Below are 22,480 nucleotides of genomic sequence, written 5' to 3'. Positions count from 1 at the left end.
ATCTTATAAATTACGGCTTGCCTTCTGGAAAATTCATGATCGTATTCCGCGAAAACAATCGTCAGTGAAGTGTGTGTAGCGAAGTACATGTACGCGCCTGGCTAGCTCTGCATGGCAGGGTGTATTAAACGGCAGATCGTCTATGTAGCCGACACAAACACGAACTGTCTGATACCGGCTACCAAATACTATGAAAAATAGCAAAGAATGAGCTACAAAATCACTATCAGTTTTAAGTTGCAGGTAGAATAAGTCTGTGCCTTTGTATAAAATACCTGTTATTACGGCCTCAGGAGTAAAATTAACCCGCTTTGCTTTCACAAATTAGGTCCATTTTCTGGCCAGATCTTCATCCTTTGGCCATTGAAACAATTTTGATACTGACTGAGAACAATGCAGAGCGACACAACGCTTAGGCGCTGTTACAGCTTTTTACGATGGATTTCGAGAATGCACACAAAAGCACTGACGTGAATATCGCTGGCGGTCAATGTGCTGTAAATTACGTCATACCCGACATTTGCCGAAGTGTACCGAAGATTTGTATCTTTGTTGCCAAGGGCGTCGCTAGGGCCTTTATTCGGAACTGGGAGCGCAGTTTTGAAAAATTCCAATGCAGATCTTTTTTTGACCATTTTATTCATCAAAATAAACAAGCAATAAAAAATTCATTTTTTCTTTTCACCAGCCCTTTAACACTAATTTCCAGAACACAGGGTGCCAGTTTATGATCTCTCTCATTAAAACAGAAAGGCAATTGACTGCACACACAGACACAGGTTGACCACTCACACACAATGATTATTGAGTCAGCAACGTTAATGTCTGGCTCATCAAATTCTGTGTGTAATTTAGAAGAAAACGTGTGTGGTGAACATGCAAGTGTAAACGGTCAACCTAAAAGAGCTGTATGCTACCAAGGAGCCTTGACAGTTCCACAGTGATATTTGAAACTAAGTCAACAATAAACCTTGTTACGACAATGGACAATGCTAAACAGTCATCATATATATATTACCTTCACACTTACTACAGAGTTTGGGCCACCTCTCATCTGAGTCAGCCCAGGTTTTAAGAAACCAATGTAGACGTATATGTCAGCCCTGGACTGGATGAGTCGGGTCTGAGGCATGGGTTCAGAGGCAACACAAATTTAAACTGGCTTAAATTGTATTTGTGAGCAATTCAGGCTGGCCTTGGACCTAGTAAAGACCTTTACACTAGTAACAGGTAACAGTTTGCCTAAAGTGAGGTAAAAGTGACACAGAGGTGGGAGATTCAATAACAGTGAGAATATTGACCAACATTTTCTTCTCTTATCACAATCTTAGCTTAGGCAAGACCAAAAGGCTGCCTTATAGGGCCAAATTTGAACCTAGCAATAAAGATTTTTGTATTTGAAGAGTACAGGATAATTGACATAAGAGCTGTAAACATAATACTTTGATGAACAGTGCTTGCATTAACAAATGAATAACAAAATACTGCTACTGCTAGTCACGTTTTGCAATGACATGGGATGTTATCCAAGTCACATAAGTTGTGCCTCCAATGGCCTTCCAGCCATTTTATCAGCCATTTCCAATAGCATAGTTTCTGACTTTTAGTGTTGACCACATTATCGGTTTGATTACCATAACACTACTGCTACCTTGTCATCTTCATACATTTCTTCAGTACAATCATGCCCTACAAAAACTTATGATAAGTTCAGAGGAATTATGATATCCCTGGACTTGTGATTGGTCTAACACATCAAGAGCTTGAAAATCATATAATAAAGTACTCCTACTTGCACACAAACATACACGTACATTAAGGTGCAGAGTTAATTCATATCAACCACCATGCTGTCACACAATCTTTAAATTATTTCCATATCTTGATGCTCTGTTAATGATGACATCATTTAAAACCATCTTTTATGACCCTTGATTTTGAAAACTTGATTACTACTGTTTATGAAAAAATTAATATACAAACATACATTATCATAAATCGCATGTGTTCAGGAATCTTGTACAAAATGTGAATATTGATACATCAATGTTGAAAGGTTTCAATCATGACCAAAAACATGTTCTATGACTATAGCAGTTGATCAAATTCAATTGGATGAACTTTTTAACCAAACAACCATTACCTTCTTGTAGAGTTGACTGTCATTTCCATTATTGTACATATTACAGAGTTTGAAAACCTGGTACGGATCTTTGTATGTTTATCACTTAATTGCACGAGTAGGTGTGCTAGCTGTTACAGTTGTATCACCACACTTATGGTCAGGAACTTGTAAACATCACGAGGCCGAAGGCCGAGTGATGTTTACAAGTTCCTGACCATAAGTGTGGTGATTACAACTGTAACAGCTCACCTACGAGGTGCGATTAACGACTTATACCACGAAAAACAGGCCAATCTTCTCTAAAATTTGAAAATTACTGTCAATAAATCGTCTACTTTTGATTTGAATACCCACAATGGAATGGAGTGACCCATTGTACGTCGAAAGGTTCACAGAGGTCATTATGCACCTGGCATGCGAGTTTGGGAGAATGACCTATCCCAGACAAGTAGGACAAGGGCTCTGGTCAACTGCAAATCTGCATTTGAATAAGGGCTACAGAGTGGTATAATGCACCTGTGTAGAAGGAAACTATTTTAGTCTGATTGGTTAAACAAAATGGCTTGCCTTACTCTATCTTGTTGGCTATTGGCTAGCGAGAAGGAATTCAATCTGTAGATGCATGTGATTGCCTCGTGGATGCATCAGGCTTCCAATACCATTTTCGTGTTTTCGACTGGTCAAGATGGACCTTATCAACTTGTCTGATCTGATGACCCAAGAGACTTCCTAGAGTTCCATGGACGGCCATGTAAAAACAACCAAAGTGGATTTTACACGAGCAAACTGCCCTATAAGAGCAGCCGCTACTACGGAGCGCATAAAATCCACGATGTGTACTTCAACTTATAAAAAAGTACTTGATTGTACTATTGGGACTACGGGACTGTACTATCGATGACCCTTGCCAAGGGTTTATCAAGTTCTCCTGCCAGAAAATATACGTATTTACACAAAGCAAATGTGCAAGATGGCTTGGTCAGACTGCCAGCACACTGGATATTCTGGCAAGGTAATTTATTCTTTTACTAAAATATTTATACACAAAACGAATTTTGTAAAGTTATAAAATTAAATTCATTGACCCAAAACAATTTGTTGTGTGTGCGGCAGTATCACAGAATTTCTTTCGACTATTCCACAAACGTTACCAAAAGGCTGTACTTATTTCCATGATATTTGTCACATATGTCTTGTGTTTGATAATTTCAGGTGAATGCGGCAACATCTCTGTACCATCAGGGATTCGATGAGCAGCTTATCAAAGAACAAACAGGTCACAGATCAGATGACGGTTTACGCGCCTCAAATGTATGTCTACTGCACAACAAAAGCATGTGTCGAATATATTACTACCACCTCCATCTAGTGTTAAATCAGAGGAATCTGTAAGTAAACCAGTTTCTCAAGTTACGACAAAATAATGTAACAAAACAGACAAGATTGGTCCAACCCAAGAAGACGCCGAATCTAAAGATGGACAGTCTTCATTAACAAATCATGTTGCTTACATTGAGCACGGTCCAAAGAAAGTTATAAAATGTGATGCTATAACATATCAGTTGAACAAATTGTCTTCATTTTGTTATTGAATGTGTGTGAATGCTTTAGACATCTCGACTTGACCTATTGTTCTCTTGCAAATTAGTAATCAGTCATACTTTTTTTCATATTTAAATAAGTAATCACTACACTTTTATTGATATGATAATAATTTTCTTTCATTAAAGTGTGGTGATTACTTATTTACATATGAATAAAAGTATGGCTGATTACTTATTTTGCATAAGAACAATAGGTGTCAGTCGTGTTTTCAGGGATAAATGGATGGCAAGAACAATAGGTCACATGACCTGGAGTGGTATAAATCACTTAAATAAACCCCATGAGATTGCCAGCCAATGAACCATGAAAATCATAAATGGCACCAGAATAAGTTTCTAAATGAGTTTTGATCAATGACAACAGAAAGAATTGCTTGCCAGTCTTAAAATTGTGTTATCTGCTGAATTTTACATCGCACTGAGCAGTGATTAAACCACTTTGCTCTCGCTGTCGCTTGTAATGTTCGTAAATTACGAACAAAACTGAAAATTTACGAAAAAAATAAATGCATGATATCGCCCATTTACGAACAATTTTGTTACTTTTGAAGCCTGATTTTCGGTTAACATTATGAATTCTTGGGAAGTACTCTATCATATCTCATCTTTCAAAAACTACTCTGTCCCTATCATCGTGATAGCTAGCTTTTGACTTTGACCTGTGCTAACATGAGCATGTGCAAAAAGGTTTCAAGATACCCAGGTCGTGTACTCTGATACTGGTAGTTTCGAGAAACCCAAACACTCACATGCTGTCAACAAGACGGTTGAAGTGGATCGAGGGAAGCAGGCAGTTACAAATGCTTTAGATGGATAGTATCCTCAGCTGGGAAAGAAGCTTAGGGATAAAAACAGCAACTGATAAGAAAAAATTGGAAACTTGAAAGACAGTGGAACTACAGTCCGAACGGCGCATGGTTAAACAACATACCGTAAAGTGTTAATTTGTCTGTGCATGGAGGTAGAAGCGACATTCCATGCTATAAGTTTAAGATTAGCCAGGAATCTTAGTTGTCATGAATTTGTCATTTGACAGTCTGCAGAATGAATTTTTCAGTAAACTTGCCAATTTGAAAAGGTTTCCTTCAAAATATTTTGTAAGAAACTGTCTCAGCAAATGTTATGAATACTGATACGCTGTGCAAAGTGGCACGACGAAAGTCTATCCAGACCAAAACAATGACAATCATCTGCAGTGTTTTAAAAACATCACTCTCTCTAAGAAGAAAACATTAGCAGGATCACCAGTTTCAGTTTGCGCACTTAAATTTGCAGTTATATTGAGACAAAATTTGTGCGAAACCACACGGAAGGAAAGGTCAAATGTTTCGATCAGTGATTAGAATTATAGAGCTGAACATGGCATAATGACTGCAGCTATAGAGACACCACCTAGTACCCATGGATGACATGCATACTTTCCAGGTAACAGAGCTTTCCAAATATGAGAAACAGGGGACAGATTTTTAGGCATCTAAAATTGTGCATACACTGATAAACACTGATAATATTAATAACCACTTATACGTTAATATATATAATTATCAACCGCTGACTACACAGAGGGAGTTACAATTTGTGTCACAATATACTTGAAAATGTTATGTATGAAATAAAGATTGATTAATTGAATAACATTCATGGGCCAGTTGACCAAAATGACACTTTATTGAGACAAGGAAGAAATTTCAATATTCCAAGCATTCATGACCCATGATGTACCTGTACTGTGTTATGCAAGGGATATTTTGAAAATGCGTATCAAAATATGAGTGTTCATTATCAAAAAAAAGCTAAAAAGGAATTTTTCATTTGTCTTTATCTATCATGAAATCATTCATCATTTCTATCCCCTTAAAATCATTCATTGAGTACCAGAAGTGCTTGTTGAAAATTGGCAGGCTCAGCATTACATAAATTGTGCTTACTAATATTTTTTGAATCGGATTCATAAATTTTAATAACAATTTCAAAAGGCCAGGGAGAGCACAAAACCATCAGCAAACACGCAGATAGTTCAAAAGAACAAAAGGCTTTATTTCTTCAAATCAAACATGCTTGCTTTCAACAATAAGCAGAATGTTGCATTTTGACAAACACCAAAATGAAGCACTATCATTCAGATTAAAATAACCAATAATGATTAATATAAGCAAACTGTACAAAGCTTGCTCAATAAAACAATGAAGTTTGACTTAAAAAGCTAGCTCATCAAAAAGTGAAGTTTGACTTCAGTAGTTTGCCTATGGCATGTGTATTTACAGGAAAGCAGTGTGGACAATGCATGTGTATTTACAGGAAAGCAGTGTGGACAATACAGGACCAAGGACAGATTATGCCTCTTTCCTTGCTCAGGGTCATTGCACTTTACATACTGTCTGTTGTCTAATTGCAATGATGCCTTTGGGAAAATACTGTTCCAAATTATTGGTCAAGCGCAGAAATGACATGAGGGTTCACTAAACAACACAAAATACCTAGTCATTCTTGCGTATGTATTGTCAGCTAGATAATGTTCTAAAAAACTTGAAGTGACTGGGCAGAGCTTAAACCTCTAACAAATATTTGCAGCAGCTGTCTGTCCAATCACAGTCATCCAATCAAACCAACTCCCTGCCAAGTACTGAAATAACCTTCAGTGTCAGAGCAGAGCACTAATGATAGTGACATTACCCATAGGCAGTAGCTGTATTAACTTTGATAATTTTGGCAATATTTTTGTTCAGTTTTACAACTGCGTTCTAGTTCTACTCCCTACAGCATGTTGAATTGTCTAGTATTCAGCTTGCTATCACAGCCTGTGTATGTGTACCATGTATTTGTATCACTGACAACTGACTGTCAGTCTGGACTCCAATTAAATTTTTTATATTTATATATACAGGCTTTGTCGACAAACCAAATATTGTGTGTTTGAGCATGCTGTAGGGAGATAGCAAGAAACTGTAGTTGTTATATTGCATAGAAATATTGAAGAAATCATTAACAGTTGCAGCTTCTGCCCTGTTACTGGGCTCAAGTTTGTTTTTTTACGACAAATCACACATTTAGATTTTTTTCGAGATAAAAGTCATGGAATATGACAAAATGGTTCAAGATTTTCTTACATTATTACTAACATTACAACATTTTGATGAAATAAAAATGGTATTCATTTTTCATTGAATTACCTACAAAAACTTGCAATTGGAAAATGTAAAACACAAAAGGGAACAAAAATGTTCAAGTACCCCCCTACAGGTAGAGCAAAATTTTCAAGTCCCCTCTACTACCCCAAAAATTTTCGAATCCCCCTGAATCCCTCCAGCCCCCCCCCCCCCCCACCGTTTTTTGTGAACACAGCCTTAAATATTGACAAACAGCCAAGAGTCAGCCATCATTTGAACTTTCAATGAAAAATAAAACTTTCAATGTGTTTGGATGCACTTTCTACAACAAATAGCATTTGAAACTGACAAGTCACAATGTCATTTGAGAAAATTCACACACAAAATTTAAGATGTTGCAAAATAACTTTTAAGTAGAGTGTAATTTTTAATGCAAAGTAATGGATCCAAACTATACGACTCTCATAAATTCCAAATGTCCTAATTGACAAACATGATTCCATGAAACATGAAAAGGAACAACAAAATTACACCTACAGCACCCTATCAACATAAATGGTGCAGAAAGGGCACATGTTTGCATATCACTTGACAATACAACATAGAGTTCAGACTGTTGCATCTAGTCTACACATGGATGACTGTAAGACTATCGAGTCAGCAACACAGGTTCCTCCACTTTGCATACACATTGATGGATAAAACTGCAGAGTCCACAAACTATGATGTACTAGGCAAGGACCTGACTGCGGATTTCTTTATCGGCAATCTTTGACTTCAATTTTTGATTGAAAAAGACCACTTTTCCATTAGTGATTGTATGGAGAATGTGGAAATCTTCTACTTGATGTATTTGAGTACTATGTATTTGACAGTGTTGATGTTACATTTTTCCAAGACTTTCCAAGCAGTACCACCCTTGAATTGTACTCTGTCAAACTGTGTCTGATTGACACACGGTTTTCAAACTTTCGTGTAAGCTCCTTATCAAATTCACACTGACAGACAAAGACTATCATACGAATATGTACCCACACAAAGAAAGGGCAATTCATTGGTTGAGGCACACTATGGACAACATCATTATCTAATGACAAAAATTAACTTGTGAATACACAGTCACCGTAATATTCTAAAAATTAAAATTTTTGTAATCAATGAGTAAAAAAAATAAATACATTGATATCAACAGCAGTTAAATCTTCCTGTAAGAAATTTGTTAAAACTGTCTATAGGCTACAAACTGCCTTTTGATAAAATGAGATTTGCATCAGATTTTTGAAAAGTGGAATATTTTTTCGCTGTGTACACTACTTTCTTTGTATGTTTGTGTGTTAAATGTGCAAGTCTTAATATGGATGTTACTTTTCAGTCGAAAAGATATCTTATTTGCAATGAAGTGATTTTTTAAAGAAATCAACTGTTGCAAATCAGCCACAGGACTAAAAATTCATAGGGAAACAAGAGAGTCATGATTACATAACACAATAATTTTTAATTATTAACATTTTTATTGTTGAAAAATTAAATGGTTGTTGATTTTATATGGTCTTTTGCTGTCACTCCAACACTACACACTAAGATAATTCAGAAGTTTCTTGGAGTAACAGCAAGTAACACTGTTTTATACATCTGACTGCCTTTTTTTACCATACCTCATGACAAAATTACTCACACACCAAAAAAAGCACTTCTTGAGAAGTAAAACCTTGCAATTTGATTATGCCACACTGGACAGCTGGCAGTAACTTACTCTTGTCAGACACTGCACCTGCTTGACTCAAATACACCAGACAGTTGAATCAAATAGAGGCCTTTAAAACAATAACTCATTAACATAACAATACTGGAACCTTGTGACTGTCAATGCATTGCATGTAGGAACCATTAGCTAATTAATTTATAACAGTTGGAGTATAACAATAAGCTTGCCTGGTCGCTGGCTATACATCAGAACAAATGACTCACAATAAGGATTTAATGTAACCTTGAACACACGCCTGCCTCTGAAACACAAATAAAGTTTTTTTGTCCTTTGCTTTGGGACCATAATATTGCTCTGAAGAAAATTCTCTCTCTTTATCTGAAGGAATTACAGAAGTTTGATACAAGATATATTTTGCTATCTTGTATCTTAAACTTTGCAATTATTCGATAGATTGGTCAACATCAATTATCAATCTTCATTTTAAATGAAAAGAGGACTAGAACAGATGAGCAAACATGAATAGTTGGTTTCTACAGACTGTTCAGGCTGTTCATCATACTCAGGTATGTTACATACTTTAAACTTATCAAGAAACCAATACCATTTCATTTTGATACAAAAATATGGAACCAAGCCGTGTTCGTTGGCAACTCCAAATGGAACAAAAGAATATGAATGCTGGTATTGGTAGTAAATTATGAAATGCTGCTGTTCTTAAGATCATAAGTACCATTAGAACAGTTTGCTAAATAACAAGGTCAAAACATAGACGCCACTTAGACTCATCATATAAGCTCTTTTTGGTATTTATCTATAAAACCAAATATGAGCTAAAAAAGCTCCTATTTTAATACAAAGTTCCAGTGACATGCATTTCAAAGGATAAGAAAAGACCACTCACTAACTCAGTATTGATAAGTGCAGATGGATAATTCTATTTATGTGTGACAACTTGGGGGAAGATAAGATTGCACATTTTAATCACCACTGAGATGGACAAAACATCTACACTCTCTCCATCATTTCATGGACCTAGATAAAAAAATCTTTCTTTGCATTTCACACTGAAGAAACTGATTCTCTTCCCAGGCTTATACCTTAAGTACCAGCTGTTTCCCACTGTCCAATCTACCAAGTAAACTTCATACACCACAAACAAACCATAATGGATAGTTACATGATGGCTAGTCATGTGACCAAAATTATGACCAATTGTCAAACTCACTATCTGTAAAAGCGAACTTCTTTATGCATGCATGTACACCGTCAGGGTCAATTACACTAAGCTGTCATATGGTTTGGATACACCAGTTATACAAATGCAGAAATGTTCCATCACAGCTACCCACGTAGTTATAGTTGCTCACAGGTGGTACCAATATCATTTTTCAACCATGCAAGGTTTCTGTCTACTGTGTCTGGGAGACATGGCCCTGAGATCTGTCTCTGTAAAGGTTTTTGAATGGAAAGTAGCCACATGGAAATATACCAGTAGAGCCGATAGGTGTTGTTTGGTGAGTACAACTAGGATATGTCAAGATTCAGTATCAGGACTACAAAGGAAAACATGATGATAGTTCACGTAAGTGAATCACTGAAGACAGTCTAGTTTGAATGTTTGCAATTTGAATTTCAAGGCCACAGACACGCCATAGGCTGGTACTAATACAGCTGAAGAAATGATTGATCAATTGGGATGTATCAGCAAATAGAATTTGAACAAAGATATGTATTGTTCTGACCTTTGGCTTTTGATGAATTGTACAGACACCAATTGCAGAAGGACACTAGTAAGGTAAGTGGAAAATAATGCTTAAAGACATCCCTCATATAGCAGAATGAAATTTTACAGTTCAATATATTTAAGACATATATTTATGTAAATTGTAATTTGTCAGTACTGGAAATTCCTTGAAAAACAAGACATGATCAACTTAGATTTAATAACACTATGAATTGACTGCAAACCAAAAACAACTGATAATCAAAAGAAAATATTGCACACGGTTTCAATGAAAAAATGAACGATTAGACTTCTTTATTGTGAAATTTAAAAGAACAAAGGCAATTTTAATTTTACGTATAATGGATCTCCACAGAGTTTAAACTTTCCATAGAAAACTTGAAAATAGACGGATTGCAAAAACAGAAACAGTAAATTGCAAAATGTGGTGCAATATTTATGAAGAACAAAAACACCTCTTTTTTGGTGAATATGTTGAATTCATCATTTTTAAAAGCTGATAAAACTCTGAGTGCCAGAATCTGTATGTCTTCAAAGCTCATCACTCTTATTCAGGATTTGAAATAACATTACACAAAGAAATGGCAACTCACCACAAAAACTGAGAAAAACCTGATGTGAATGCAACGAGAGGATATCTGGAGCAAGATTTCAATTGAGTATTCAACATTGAATCTCACAGCAGAGAAGGGGAAGTGTTAAGATGTCAATGACATATATACCTTGGTTAAACACCTCGAGGCCTCAATAAAATGTGTACTTTAATGACTATTTCTCACATTAATTATACACTTGGAATATACCAAAGTATGCTGATTTCATATCTTAGTCTATGTGGCAAAACCTCAGCAAAGAGGTGACATTAACCTGAGTTATACTACAAATTACCACAATGTACACGGCTCCACCAACAACTTGAAATGAAATAACCAACATTTTAAAGATGAATGAACAGGTTTGGTGTCCTTGAATATAAGAATATATTTGATAACACGAGGAAACCATTGTAAATGTAGTAAGACTACTGCTATCTAGTGCAAACATACATCTACTACTCCATCGATGATGGCAACTTCTTCCTGGTTGAATGACCTAAAAGTAATGTGCCATTAACATGTGGTGTTTACTGTACCTTGTTGTCATCTTTCCATCTGGTAAATACCTGTGTCAGCAGCTTGCAATTCAGCAGTTCTGTTACAATACAAAAATGCTTGTCAAACGTGAAGACATTCTGAAACAATACAAAAACGGGGAAATGGATCAAGGTGAAAATCTCACTGTTAAGAAAACTTAATTAGATTTGCCTTCAGCAAAATGATTTTAGTCTTAAATCACAGAGGAGCAATTAGTAGTGAAATCTGTCATCATACCTGACTCTATGATTATTGTTCAGCCTTGTCAAGTTTCAAGGCTGAAGCAGGCCACCAAAGGTTAATATAATACATGAAAGTAGACCAAATTGCTGCTGGTATACGGACAAAGATATATGAAGCAGTAATAGTTGATTGAGCATGTGTTTCTTTGGGCCATAGTGTGTTTTATTTAGGCCAACATATCACTCTACTTGAAAATATATTATGCCAACTGCCTCACAATTTGCATTGCGGGGTGGTGGCATTATGGCAGATGGGAGGGCCATAGAATGTTACATTTGGATCAAACATATAGAATATCTTACCAAAAGTTTAACGATGTGTGAAGTGTTATATGGATCTTCTCTATTCATTTGTTGCAGATTATCCACTTCCTGTTTAAATAATATAATAAATTTGTCAGATATGTCTGAGCCATCTATAATGTATTGAATACATGTTGGTACTTATACCATGAAGTTTACAAAATTTCTAGCATCAAAAAGCCATTCAAATGCACCAAAACATATTGATCTGTCAAATTCATGATTTAGTTTCAACCTTAAGATAGGTACCTCAGAAAACTACATCATGTGAAGTCCATTCACTCAAAATTGGTGTTCCTTAATCATCAATTGCATATTTCATAGCATTTTGATTTTAGTTTTGAAAAATAATTATCAACTTTGAAAAGATCTTTTCAATCAAACAAAAGGGAGGAAGTTGATTTGAAATACTATGATATTTGATGAACTCATCTTAATACAATAACTGTATTGCAAAATAAGATGTGCATAACAGTATTCGGCAGATCATCTATTTTCTGTTCCCAGTCTAATTATACGTCATACAGTGTCACATTCAAATTTTCAATTTAAGCATACATGGAAATGATATTTGGAAATCAGATATTGACTTCTGACTGATTTAGAACAACTCCTTTGATTGCAATGAGTTGTCAATTGTTAGCATGTCGTATATCGTCCATCAATTTTTTGTTGGTCTGCTGCTCTTTCAACTTGGCACTAAGCCAATTCTGTCTGGCATTGCAAATTGCATTCACAATGTACAGAATTTCAACTTGGCCAATATCTGCAATGACATGCAGCAATAATTTTTTTGTCAAATCTCATCTGTTACCATCATCTTTTAAACTCCTGTCTGTTTAAGTCTTTTGAACTTGAAACAAAAAAAACACACAAGACCCTGAACAAAACACATTAAATAATTTTTCTTGATTCCAATGGTGCAAAGACGGACAGATTAAAAAATTGCAATACATGATAAAACCATCTAAGTTACTTTTTAGAGTTTTGAGACAACACAGACAAACAAAATTTTATACCAGAAGAAATCAAAGTCAAACTTAAGTTGCCTATGTGGCAATAGTTAAAAAATGCAAAATTAAATACAACATACTGGTTTGAATGATAGAATTTGTCACTGTAAACATTTACTGAAAGAAAATGATTTGTGCACGTATGATGTAAAAATAGTGAATACTTCACTGTTCGTTCCCATATAGTTATCAAAACAAGACAACAAATGTATGAAACATGGAACAGACTGACATACACAGACTGGCACAGAGTGATGACCTTGGCCACAAGTGTGCCTTGGCCAATGGAGAGTAATAAAGATAAAGATGATAAACAGCTGGATGTAATGATAAAATAAACAAATACAGGCCTACAGGCACTAATGGTGAATATACTCCATCAATTTGATTAGTTTCTTTTCCTTTTCTACTTCTGTGATAATTTTTTAAGACAATCAATGTGCAAGGCAGTTTATGTATTGACAAATATGTTATCTTTTACAAGCACACAGCAAACTTTTCTTGGTATTTTATGAACAATATTTGACATAATTTTGGACTATATTTCAGCGTGTTCATTTTTAACCGGATGACAGCCAAATTGACCAGCTACTTCCGTATTTTGGCCGGCTACTTTTCAGCACTGTTTCAAGGGCCTGAAAAATTTAATTTTTATCCACTTGTCCCAGGACATGTAACCACTATTTTTCTACTTGTCTGTAGCAGAAACTCACTTGCCCTGAAATTTTCTATAAAAAATCATTATGCTACACAGTAGTATCACAGAAATGTATCTTTGATTTATTGCAGTATAACACAACTGACACATGATTATAAGTGTTTAGATGTCTATCATGTCATATAAGCTTCAATAAAGGTGTTGGTTCACTTTGCAGATTTTTCAAATTCAAAATCTGGCTGTGTGTTAACACGTGGGCCAGGCAATTTGTGACCCTCTACATGTCTGGACCTCTCACAACTCACTAGCCACCTTGCTATTGCAGCATCAGGGTTGAAGGACTCAAGATCTGGACCTTCTGACATTACAAAAAGTTGTCTCTGAAAATTTTGTTGATTCATGGTGGTTCTAAATTCTGTCTTGATCACATTGACTTTAGAGAAACCCCTCTCACATGCACTGGTACTGGGGGAGATAGCAAACATGTAATCAAGCAGCTTTTTCATGGGGTCACCCACTATGCTGACTGACTGTAGTACAAGTGAATAAACACTGAGAAGAGAGTTGGCTCTGAACCTCCTGCAGTATAATTTGAGGGCCGACCAATCTTTACAAACAGAATCTCTTTCAAACTCTGTGAAGTATGAAGATACACAAGTATCATACATCAAATCATGCATATCATCATTTCCATAAACATATATTTCCTCACTACCCAGTGGCCAGTTGTGGAAATTTAGACACTGAAGTTGTTTCAGTGGTGGCTCATTCAAGTTATCGAATCGGTCATTTATATAGTTTACAGTATTATTAATCAAATCTGTATACTCAGGGGTGTCTGTAAATGTGGTAACTAGCCATAACGACCAGTAACGACCAGAAACGACCAGTAATGAGCAATAACGACCTTGAACTGGACAGAACGAGCCAATAACGAGCCATAACGAGCCAAACAAATTATGATCTGTCCATACATTAATCTGCAAGGGCAGTTCCCGCCAATCTTGGAAATCCCGCCCTCTACGGCCTGTTTGGACATGGTGCGGCTCGTTACCAGTAATGAGCTGCAACGTAACAATTACAGTCAATAAAGACAGGAAACAAGCAGTAACGAGCAATAACGAGCAATAAGGGGCCAGAACAAGATAGAAAGAGCCTATAAGGGGCAATAAAGAGCCCCCCCCCCAAAAAAAGATCTTTTCCCCAATGGATTACTCATGCTAAGGGACAGAAAAGAAATTATAAGGCGGGAGGGCTGATGTTTTTCAACATGACGCTGAGGAAAAAATAGTGAATTGTGAACTTCAAACGTGTTTCCATGAAAAGTAGTGACGCACATCAATTTACGTGCTCAAAAAAAACCATACCGTGAACCTTTTAGAGAATAGCTTTATCCTTTGAAAATATTCAAAATAAAATCAAATAAAGTAAACAGTTGCACAAAAACCCTCCCTCCCCACCCAAGGGGACTGATTTCTTCCCCCTGTGGTTTTGTAAGGGAAAAATTGTTTATAGTTTATCCCTGGATTACCATGTGAAGTGAGGTTGTAGTTTTTGCCCGAAATTCACATATCAATTTTTAAATCTCACATCTTCACTTCCAAATACCACATTGTATTTGACAAACATTTACAAATGCAAAGACATAGTCAGTATTGTATCGCAAAAAGAGTCCATGCTTTTCTCATAGATTGCCATATAGTAGCTCAACAGCTTGAGTAAAATTAGTGGCAAATCATATTTCATGCACACACATGCACTTCTTACCTCCAAATTTCTATAAAATACATATATCAGCTATCAAACATATATAAATGTAGGGATATCGCTTGTTTTGTCGGGGAATTTATCAGTCGTAAAGTTTCTCACATACTCAGCTCATACTACTGCACAAGGAGAAATGCACTCAACTATGATTGCCTCAATGAAATACAAGTAGTGTTTCCATCCAAATACGGATCAAGAGCACCCAAGACTCCGGATTTAATTTTTAAAATGCGGCCCTCCCCTCATAATCTCTCTCCAGTCCCTTACCATGATCACGGGCAAGGGTCAGAGTTCAGGCAAACGTGGTTTCATGAATGCAAAACGGATACTATGCGTGCTCAAGTTTATGAGCGGTCTGGGAATTGACTTTTCTGTCTTTTTTTATCAACAATACAAAAATAAATGTGAATTTTTCTTTTTATTCGAAAAATGTTTATCAGGCTTCACTCGTACGCCACATGTTTACTGAGCACTGCCGCAGAGGTTTCGAGATTGTACAAAGCATGTCGTAGAGGGCGGGATTTCAAGGACAGGCGGGAAGTGCAGTTGTAGTTCAATTTATGGACAGATCATTTTTATTTTGCTCTTTATTGCTCGTTATTGGCTCGAACTTTCTATTTCTAGCTCGTTATTGCTTACTGTATGAGCACTGTTGCACAATTTTTTAGCAATACCAAACGTCATAGAGGCCGTGATTTCTAAGCTTGGCGGGAACTGCACTTGTAGTCCAACTTAGGGTCAGATCAAATTTTTTTGGCTCGTTACGGATCGTTATTGGCTCCTTCTGTATAGTTCTAGGTCGTTATTGCTCGTTACTGCTCGTTTCTGGTCGTTACTCATCGTTATGGCTAGTTACCATATTTACAGACACCCGTATACTCAGACACTGTGTACTCAGGTGGCAATGCTTGACCAACAGCAACAGATTTCAGAGCATTTAATCTGACTACAGTTTCCTCAAGTTTATCCGGAAGTTCAGTTATGAGCAAATCTTCAAGTTGAAATGCTCTAGATAGATCTGATACAATGGGTAGGTAGTCAAGCAGAAAGAACATCATCTTCAGAAACTGGACAGACGTAATTCCTTTCAAAAACCCCTTTGCACAGTTTGCATCATCAGCACGGTTTCCGGCAGTGGCGTTGTGTTGTAGATGAAGTACAACTGATCTCAGATTTCGAGATATGGCTTTGACGGCCCTTTCTTTACTCGCTAGCCAGCAAACTTGTTGGACAAAAGAGAAGTGCGCTAAATCTGTCTCAAAGATTCTCGAGATCTCGGCTAGTTCTCGGGGACGTTTCGGCGAAAAATGATAGAAAGAAACAATGCCCTTCAGTACTTCTTCAAAGTCCGTCATTATTTTCAGACGTCTGGATGCATCTAAAATGGAAAGCTCAAGCTTATAAGCAATGCAGTGAATTCCAACTACCGACAGTATTATTCCTTTGATTTTGGTAAAAACTCCAGTTTTCTTCCCCATATTTATGGACACGCCGTCGAAATTAGCGCAGACAAGAGATGGCCTCTTTCCGCTGTCGGGGTGAATATTCAGATCGACTTCCGCGAGGCCTGCCACCAACGCATCGAACACTCCCTGAGACTGCGCATTCTCCACTTGGACAACGCTGACTTGTCGTGTTATTGGCAATTTCTCCTTTCAAACATAGCGAATGTACGTTATTTCTTGCTCAACAACGGATCTATCGGTGCTACCATCAGCTAGTGCATTGACGAAATTTGCGTCTTTGATCTCTCCAGAAATCCGCCGTTACAAATTATCTGCGATACACTGCATAAACGTTGTGCAACCGTGCGTATTTATGTAATTGTGTCCGAGCGGCAAACCATTTTTCAGTTGAACACGGCACAGAAACTTGAAATCTGAAAATGGCTTTCCAGCCTTTATTACAGCATATGCGGTATTGAACAAATATCTCAATTTATCCTTCTGTTGTGCGTCCATTTTCGCGAACGACTTGGCAATTGGTGTGTCGAGCACACTGCATGAAAACTGAACGTCTTCCACAGACGAGCGGAGTGTTGACTGCGTATCAGTTTGTTGTCGGTAATATTGGCGAGTACTGGACAAATGCTCATTTGTGATATCGTGTGATTTCAGCGCGTCGATTCTAAAACTTGAAGTACCTCTCACTAAAGCACTGTTTTTGTCAGAAATATACGGAAACTTTCGACAATATGCACAGTACATCGTCTCGTTGCCTTCATCATCCGTCACCCATGGCCATGATGTCATCCACTGTTTTTGAAACTTACGTACACGTTTCTCACGGTCATATTTCCGATCTTTTGAAAGTTTTTCCTCGCTCTGTGGGCTCTCTTTCTTGTCAGTTTTCATCCTCTTATTTCAGTTTTCGAAAAGTTCTTGACCAATTTCGTTACCGCCAACTTTACGGGTAACGGTAATTCCAAATCTGAAGAGACTCATCATGGAGACGCCTTTGGCTAGAGACGATGTTCTTCTGAACAAGTGTATGGCGAACAATGCATTGCCGACAAAGTACGGCATTTTCACAAATTGATACAGATTGATAGAAAGTTTAGAAAATAAGTGTCGCCGATTTTATTTCACTTGTAGCTTTTAGGTATGTTTTGACTCGGCAAGGTCATGTGTTGCCAAGCAATTTGATCATACTATGCAAATTATATGAACTTCAAACTGTGACAACGCACAAAGTCAGACGCTGCAGAAATTCTACACCGTGATCTTTCGTCTGCCCGCAGGCAATCGAGGGTCTTTTTTGTACTAGTCCGTATCGGAAATTAGTCTGTCCCGGGCATTGGGCAAGCGTATTTTTCAGGCCTTGCTGTTTCGCTCTCTAGCCCCAAAATTCTGGTTTTGATAATAATATTTTGATATTTTGGTTGTCTTGCAAGCCGGAGATAATATTTCAGAAGTGCTGATGTGGCTATATGTAGTCGAGCAATTTACGCGGTGAACTTGTTGCTATCAGTGTAGTACCGCGATCAGCGAACGTGTGTTACTGTGGGGTTGTTGGATGTGGGTTATATGATTTTTTGGGGAGCTTGTTTGAGCTTGGACATTTGTTTCACATTTGTTTGTAATGAATTGAAAATCAGATTCTCTATTGATGTCAGCATGTATAAATGATGTGGAAGTTTTGAATTCTCTACACAAATTATGATAGTTAGGCTATGAAGAGAAACTGATGTAATTTCGAAAGGTACGGTTTCAAGTGGTTCGTCTGTTAATGTGCAAACCAAATGTTGTAAATGATTACCAAGCCCAGTCAAAGAGTCAACAATAACTAGCATTGCATGTCCATTGTAGTGTAGATAGCCTTCATCATTTCTGCTATGAGAATCAAATACATAGAAAAAATCATTCTGCTTAGATAATGCCATGCCATATTCTTTGATGATAAGGATTGCTTGTGTAGACATCTGAAAAGTAGTGTGGAGAGTAGAGTATAATGTATAAATGACATTATCAATTGTACAGAAGTTATCCCCAAAATAACCAAACATGGATGAGGTTGGATCACAAGCAAAATGCCACTGTCCAAATGAAAAGCTTGTTTTCAAATCTGTTGCTTGTAAATATGCACATGAATCTTACAATGCCTTTGTGGATACAATTTGTCATACAATGACTTTCCTACATAAAGAATTGAATCAATACCAGTTCTGTGCCAAAAACATATGTCAAATTTTTGTAAATATGCTATTAGGCTATTGGCCATGCATGTGCTGGTATCACCAGCACAGAGTGAAAATGTAGGTGACCCCGATGCAAGTTGCTTTAAGATTAATAACCTTTTTCATCACTGCCTTAGTACATACTGGTGCAGTGTCAGGGCTTGGATTTGTTTCAATATCACCTCCCAAAACAAGTAGTGCTTTCATATATTGATTACACAAAAAAATTTGGATGATCTATGTTATAGAAAAATAGTGTTGTTGTGCCATTTTTAAGATAACTTTACAGTGTCACTGAACACAATGAAAACAGCCAATTGATATTCTGTACTGCTGCAACGAGAGACTTATGATTGTGATATGTTTAAAGTCGTATCAAAGATATTTGTGAAGGAAAATATCAGATTCTTTCTTTTAATAGCTCACACTGTTGTATATTTTATTTTTGAAGAGTTTTTACACAGGAAGTATTATACTGGTATGTTGTTGTTTCTTTGACTTTGTTGGTGTTATCAGTCAGTAATTTGTGTTTGGCAAGTGACAAGTTGTATCAGTGACATGTGTTTCGCAACTCCTTGTTTCAATTCCTTATATACCTTGCTACTGACTCCTCCTTAGTTTTTATCTCCTGTTATGCCTTGTTTTTGACTTCTTGTTTTTGGCCTTATCTGGCCAGTGACTAACTTGACGTGCTTGCCAAATCTCACTTTTAACTCCAATGAAGAGAAAAACTCATGCTTTGAGTAGTGTTTCATATTGGTGTCTGTGCTGTAGAATATATGTGTTGTATGATGTTTGTGTGGATGTCAAGCAAGACCAGTTACCAATCACTGGAGTATACACCTGCAAAAAATAAAAAGTGGAACATTAGAAAATTGAAACTATTTGAAAATTCATTTTGTCCTTAGCTCATTACCGTATGTTGGCCTTAAATTATTTGAACCACGCTTGCAATGCTTGAGCAAATCTACAAATCAGAAAGGTTTATTTATTATCTGAATTTTAAAAAACTCTGTATAAAAAACCAAATTGTTCAGGAAATGATTCACAATTTCTACTATCAGAAAAGCCAAACATAGATTTGGATGGACTGGCAGTATGTCACAAACATGTTGTTGATATTAAAACTATGCTACTTTGCTGTGTGCATCAAATAGGACATCTGATTACATACATACAATGTCAGTGATGTCAGCCAAAAAACTGGAAAACTTTTGCAGTGCCAGAATTTGTTCAGGAAATCATTCAAAATTTCTACTGTGAGAAAAGCTGAACTTGTACGATATAGAGAGGCACTGTGTTACTAACATTTGTTTTAGCTCATCATGATCGTAAATCAGCTGCTTGAATAAAGTTAATTTTTACTAATAAAAAATGCGATGTTACCACAGGACCATACACGATGAAGCCATGCATATTTATATTGGACCTTTAAATTTGACCTGATAGTACAGGCTAATTAACGCCTTTACAACTTTTCACTGCGAAGAATCTTTTCTTAAACCTTGTAAAGTTATCTTTTTTTAAACGTTGTAACCGATTCAGCATTTCCATGGGATGACGTGTGTTAATAAAGTCACGGTTACTCTACCCCACAGTGTAACTGTGATTAACTACCGCACGAAAGGTTTAGACAGTCGATGTTCATTTGTATCGATCTCGCATAGCAAGAATCAAAATGGCTGCACGCATCGATCCATCTGCCGCTTAGAGGCAGTTTTTCGTTGTTTTTAAGTAAATGAAGATGTTGTTGTGATCGTAACCCCTTTTCGAATATATCTCATGCCCATACGGATAATCCTACCTAGGTTTCAGGAACCAATTTGCTAATTTGGTACACCGTCACATGTTATCGTTGCGGTCCCGAATGGGACTGCAAATCTCCACTTTTTGGCCTAGGCATTTGTATGGCAGAGTAAATGGGAGGTGGCATAGCTTAGCCGGACACTCTTGCCATACTCGTAGGGCTGATTTGTTACCGTTTGTACGCATTTTGAACAAAGATGCCAGGATAGTAGGAAACCTAAACATAAAAATAGCGTCAATGACACTGTAGCTCCCATCCTGGACTATTTAGTGTTTGTTCTCTGGTCAGATATTTCAACATGTGTGAAAGGGATAAAGTGCATGAAGTGAAAATACTTAAATGTAATGTACAGAAGACAGTGAAATATGTTTAATGTATTTATTCAGAATATAAAATGGACAAAATACAGAATTAGAAATATCGAATACTGTGATACAACCATTAACTCAACAAGTTATTAACAATGACATAGTCCCCACTTGTAATAGGAGTATTAGTCTTGATGGGGCAGGGAAATGTGGTCATTAAGAAGTATCACTGGAGTGTATACGTTGAGATCTATGGGCACATAGGTCTATGTCATTGTTCCTAATTTGTCTAAGTTATGGTTCTAAATCAGGAAAAAAGATCAGACCTCTAGCAGTATTGGCCAGCCAAGAAATACATATGCGCATAATAAATGACGTACAAGATGTGACATCTTAAGGTCTAATATCCTATCAAAATTGGAGGGTATAGAACTTGTGGTTACTGAGATATGCATATATATGTATAATCAAGGTCAAAGGTCATCGAGGACACATGACATTTTGAAAAAAAAATTATATTGCTAATTAATCGCTATATGCCAAAAAATCAGACCTCTAGCTCTATTCGCTTGCCCAGAATTAGATGTGTGCATAATTAAGAAGGTAAAGCATGTGTTGTCATAAGGTCTCCCATCCTACTAAATACAAAGGACATAGCACTTGCGGTTACTTATTTATTGACATAAACATATATTTTAGGTAAAAGGTCATCGAGGTCACATGACATTTGGTCAAAAAATTTCTCTCCTATAGTTATCCCTATATACCAAAAGTCAGACATCCAGCTCTATTGGCTTGCTCAGAATGAGATATGCACATAATTAATGAGGTACAGTATGTGGTGTCATAAGGTGTCCAATCATACCAAATATGATGGGTGTAGCACTTGTGGTTTCTGAGTTACGGACAAATATGTATCTTTGAGGTCAAAGGTCACCGAGGTCACGTGACAATTTGTCAAAAAAATTGTATTGCTAAGTTATCCCTATATACCAAAAATCAGACCTCTAGCTCTATTGGCTCGCATAAAATTAGATATGTGCATAATTAATGAGGTACAATATGTGGCATCATAAGGTGTCCCATCATACCATATATGAAGGGTGGTAGCACTTGAGGTTACTGAGTTATGGACAAATATGTATATTGAGGTCAAAGGTCATCAAGTTCACATGACATTTTGTCAAAATATCCGAGATATCTACGTGAACGGATGGACTCACGGATGGACGAACAGACGGACATGACCCAATCTATAAGCCCACTGGACTTCATCCATGTAGAC

General features: G+C 36.8%; 1 protein-coding gene across 10 annotated transcripts in view; it reads right to left on the bottom strand.

Moving 5' to 3' along the window:
• Positions 1–22,480, bottom strand: part of LOC139144566 (uncharacterized) — a 227,577-nt gene that overhangs the window by 124,876 nt on the left and 80,221 nt on the right. For 7 of the 10 annotated variants that reach the window (XM_070715283.1, XM_070715277.1, XM_070715278.1 and 4 more), the window contains 2 exons: positions 11,967–12,035; positions 11,421–11,519 (listed from right to left, as the gene is read on the bottom strand). The exons of 1 other annotated variant lie outside the window; for it this stretch is intronic. In XM_070715283.1, coding sequence (XP_070571384.1) covers positions 11,421–11,519; positions 11,967–12,035 — 168 coding nt within the window. Of the gene's footprint in view, positions 1–11,420; positions 11,520–11,966; positions 12,036–19,676; positions 20,650–22,480 lie in introns of those variants that run through there. 2 more of the 10 variants (XM_070715285.1, XM_070715287.1) reach the window with 2 other exon arrangements.

This window comes from Ptychodera flava, chromosome 11, assembly GCF_041260155.1.
Source record: "Ptychodera flava strain L36383 chromosome 11, AS_Pfla_20210202, whole genome shotgun sequence".
NCBI classification, from domain to species: Eukaryota; Metazoa; Hemichordata; class Enteropneusta; family Ptychoderidae; genus Ptychodera; species Ptychodera flava.
The sequence above is the reverse complement of the archived record's forward strand: the minus strand, read 5'-3'. Positions and strand labels throughout refer to the sequence as shown.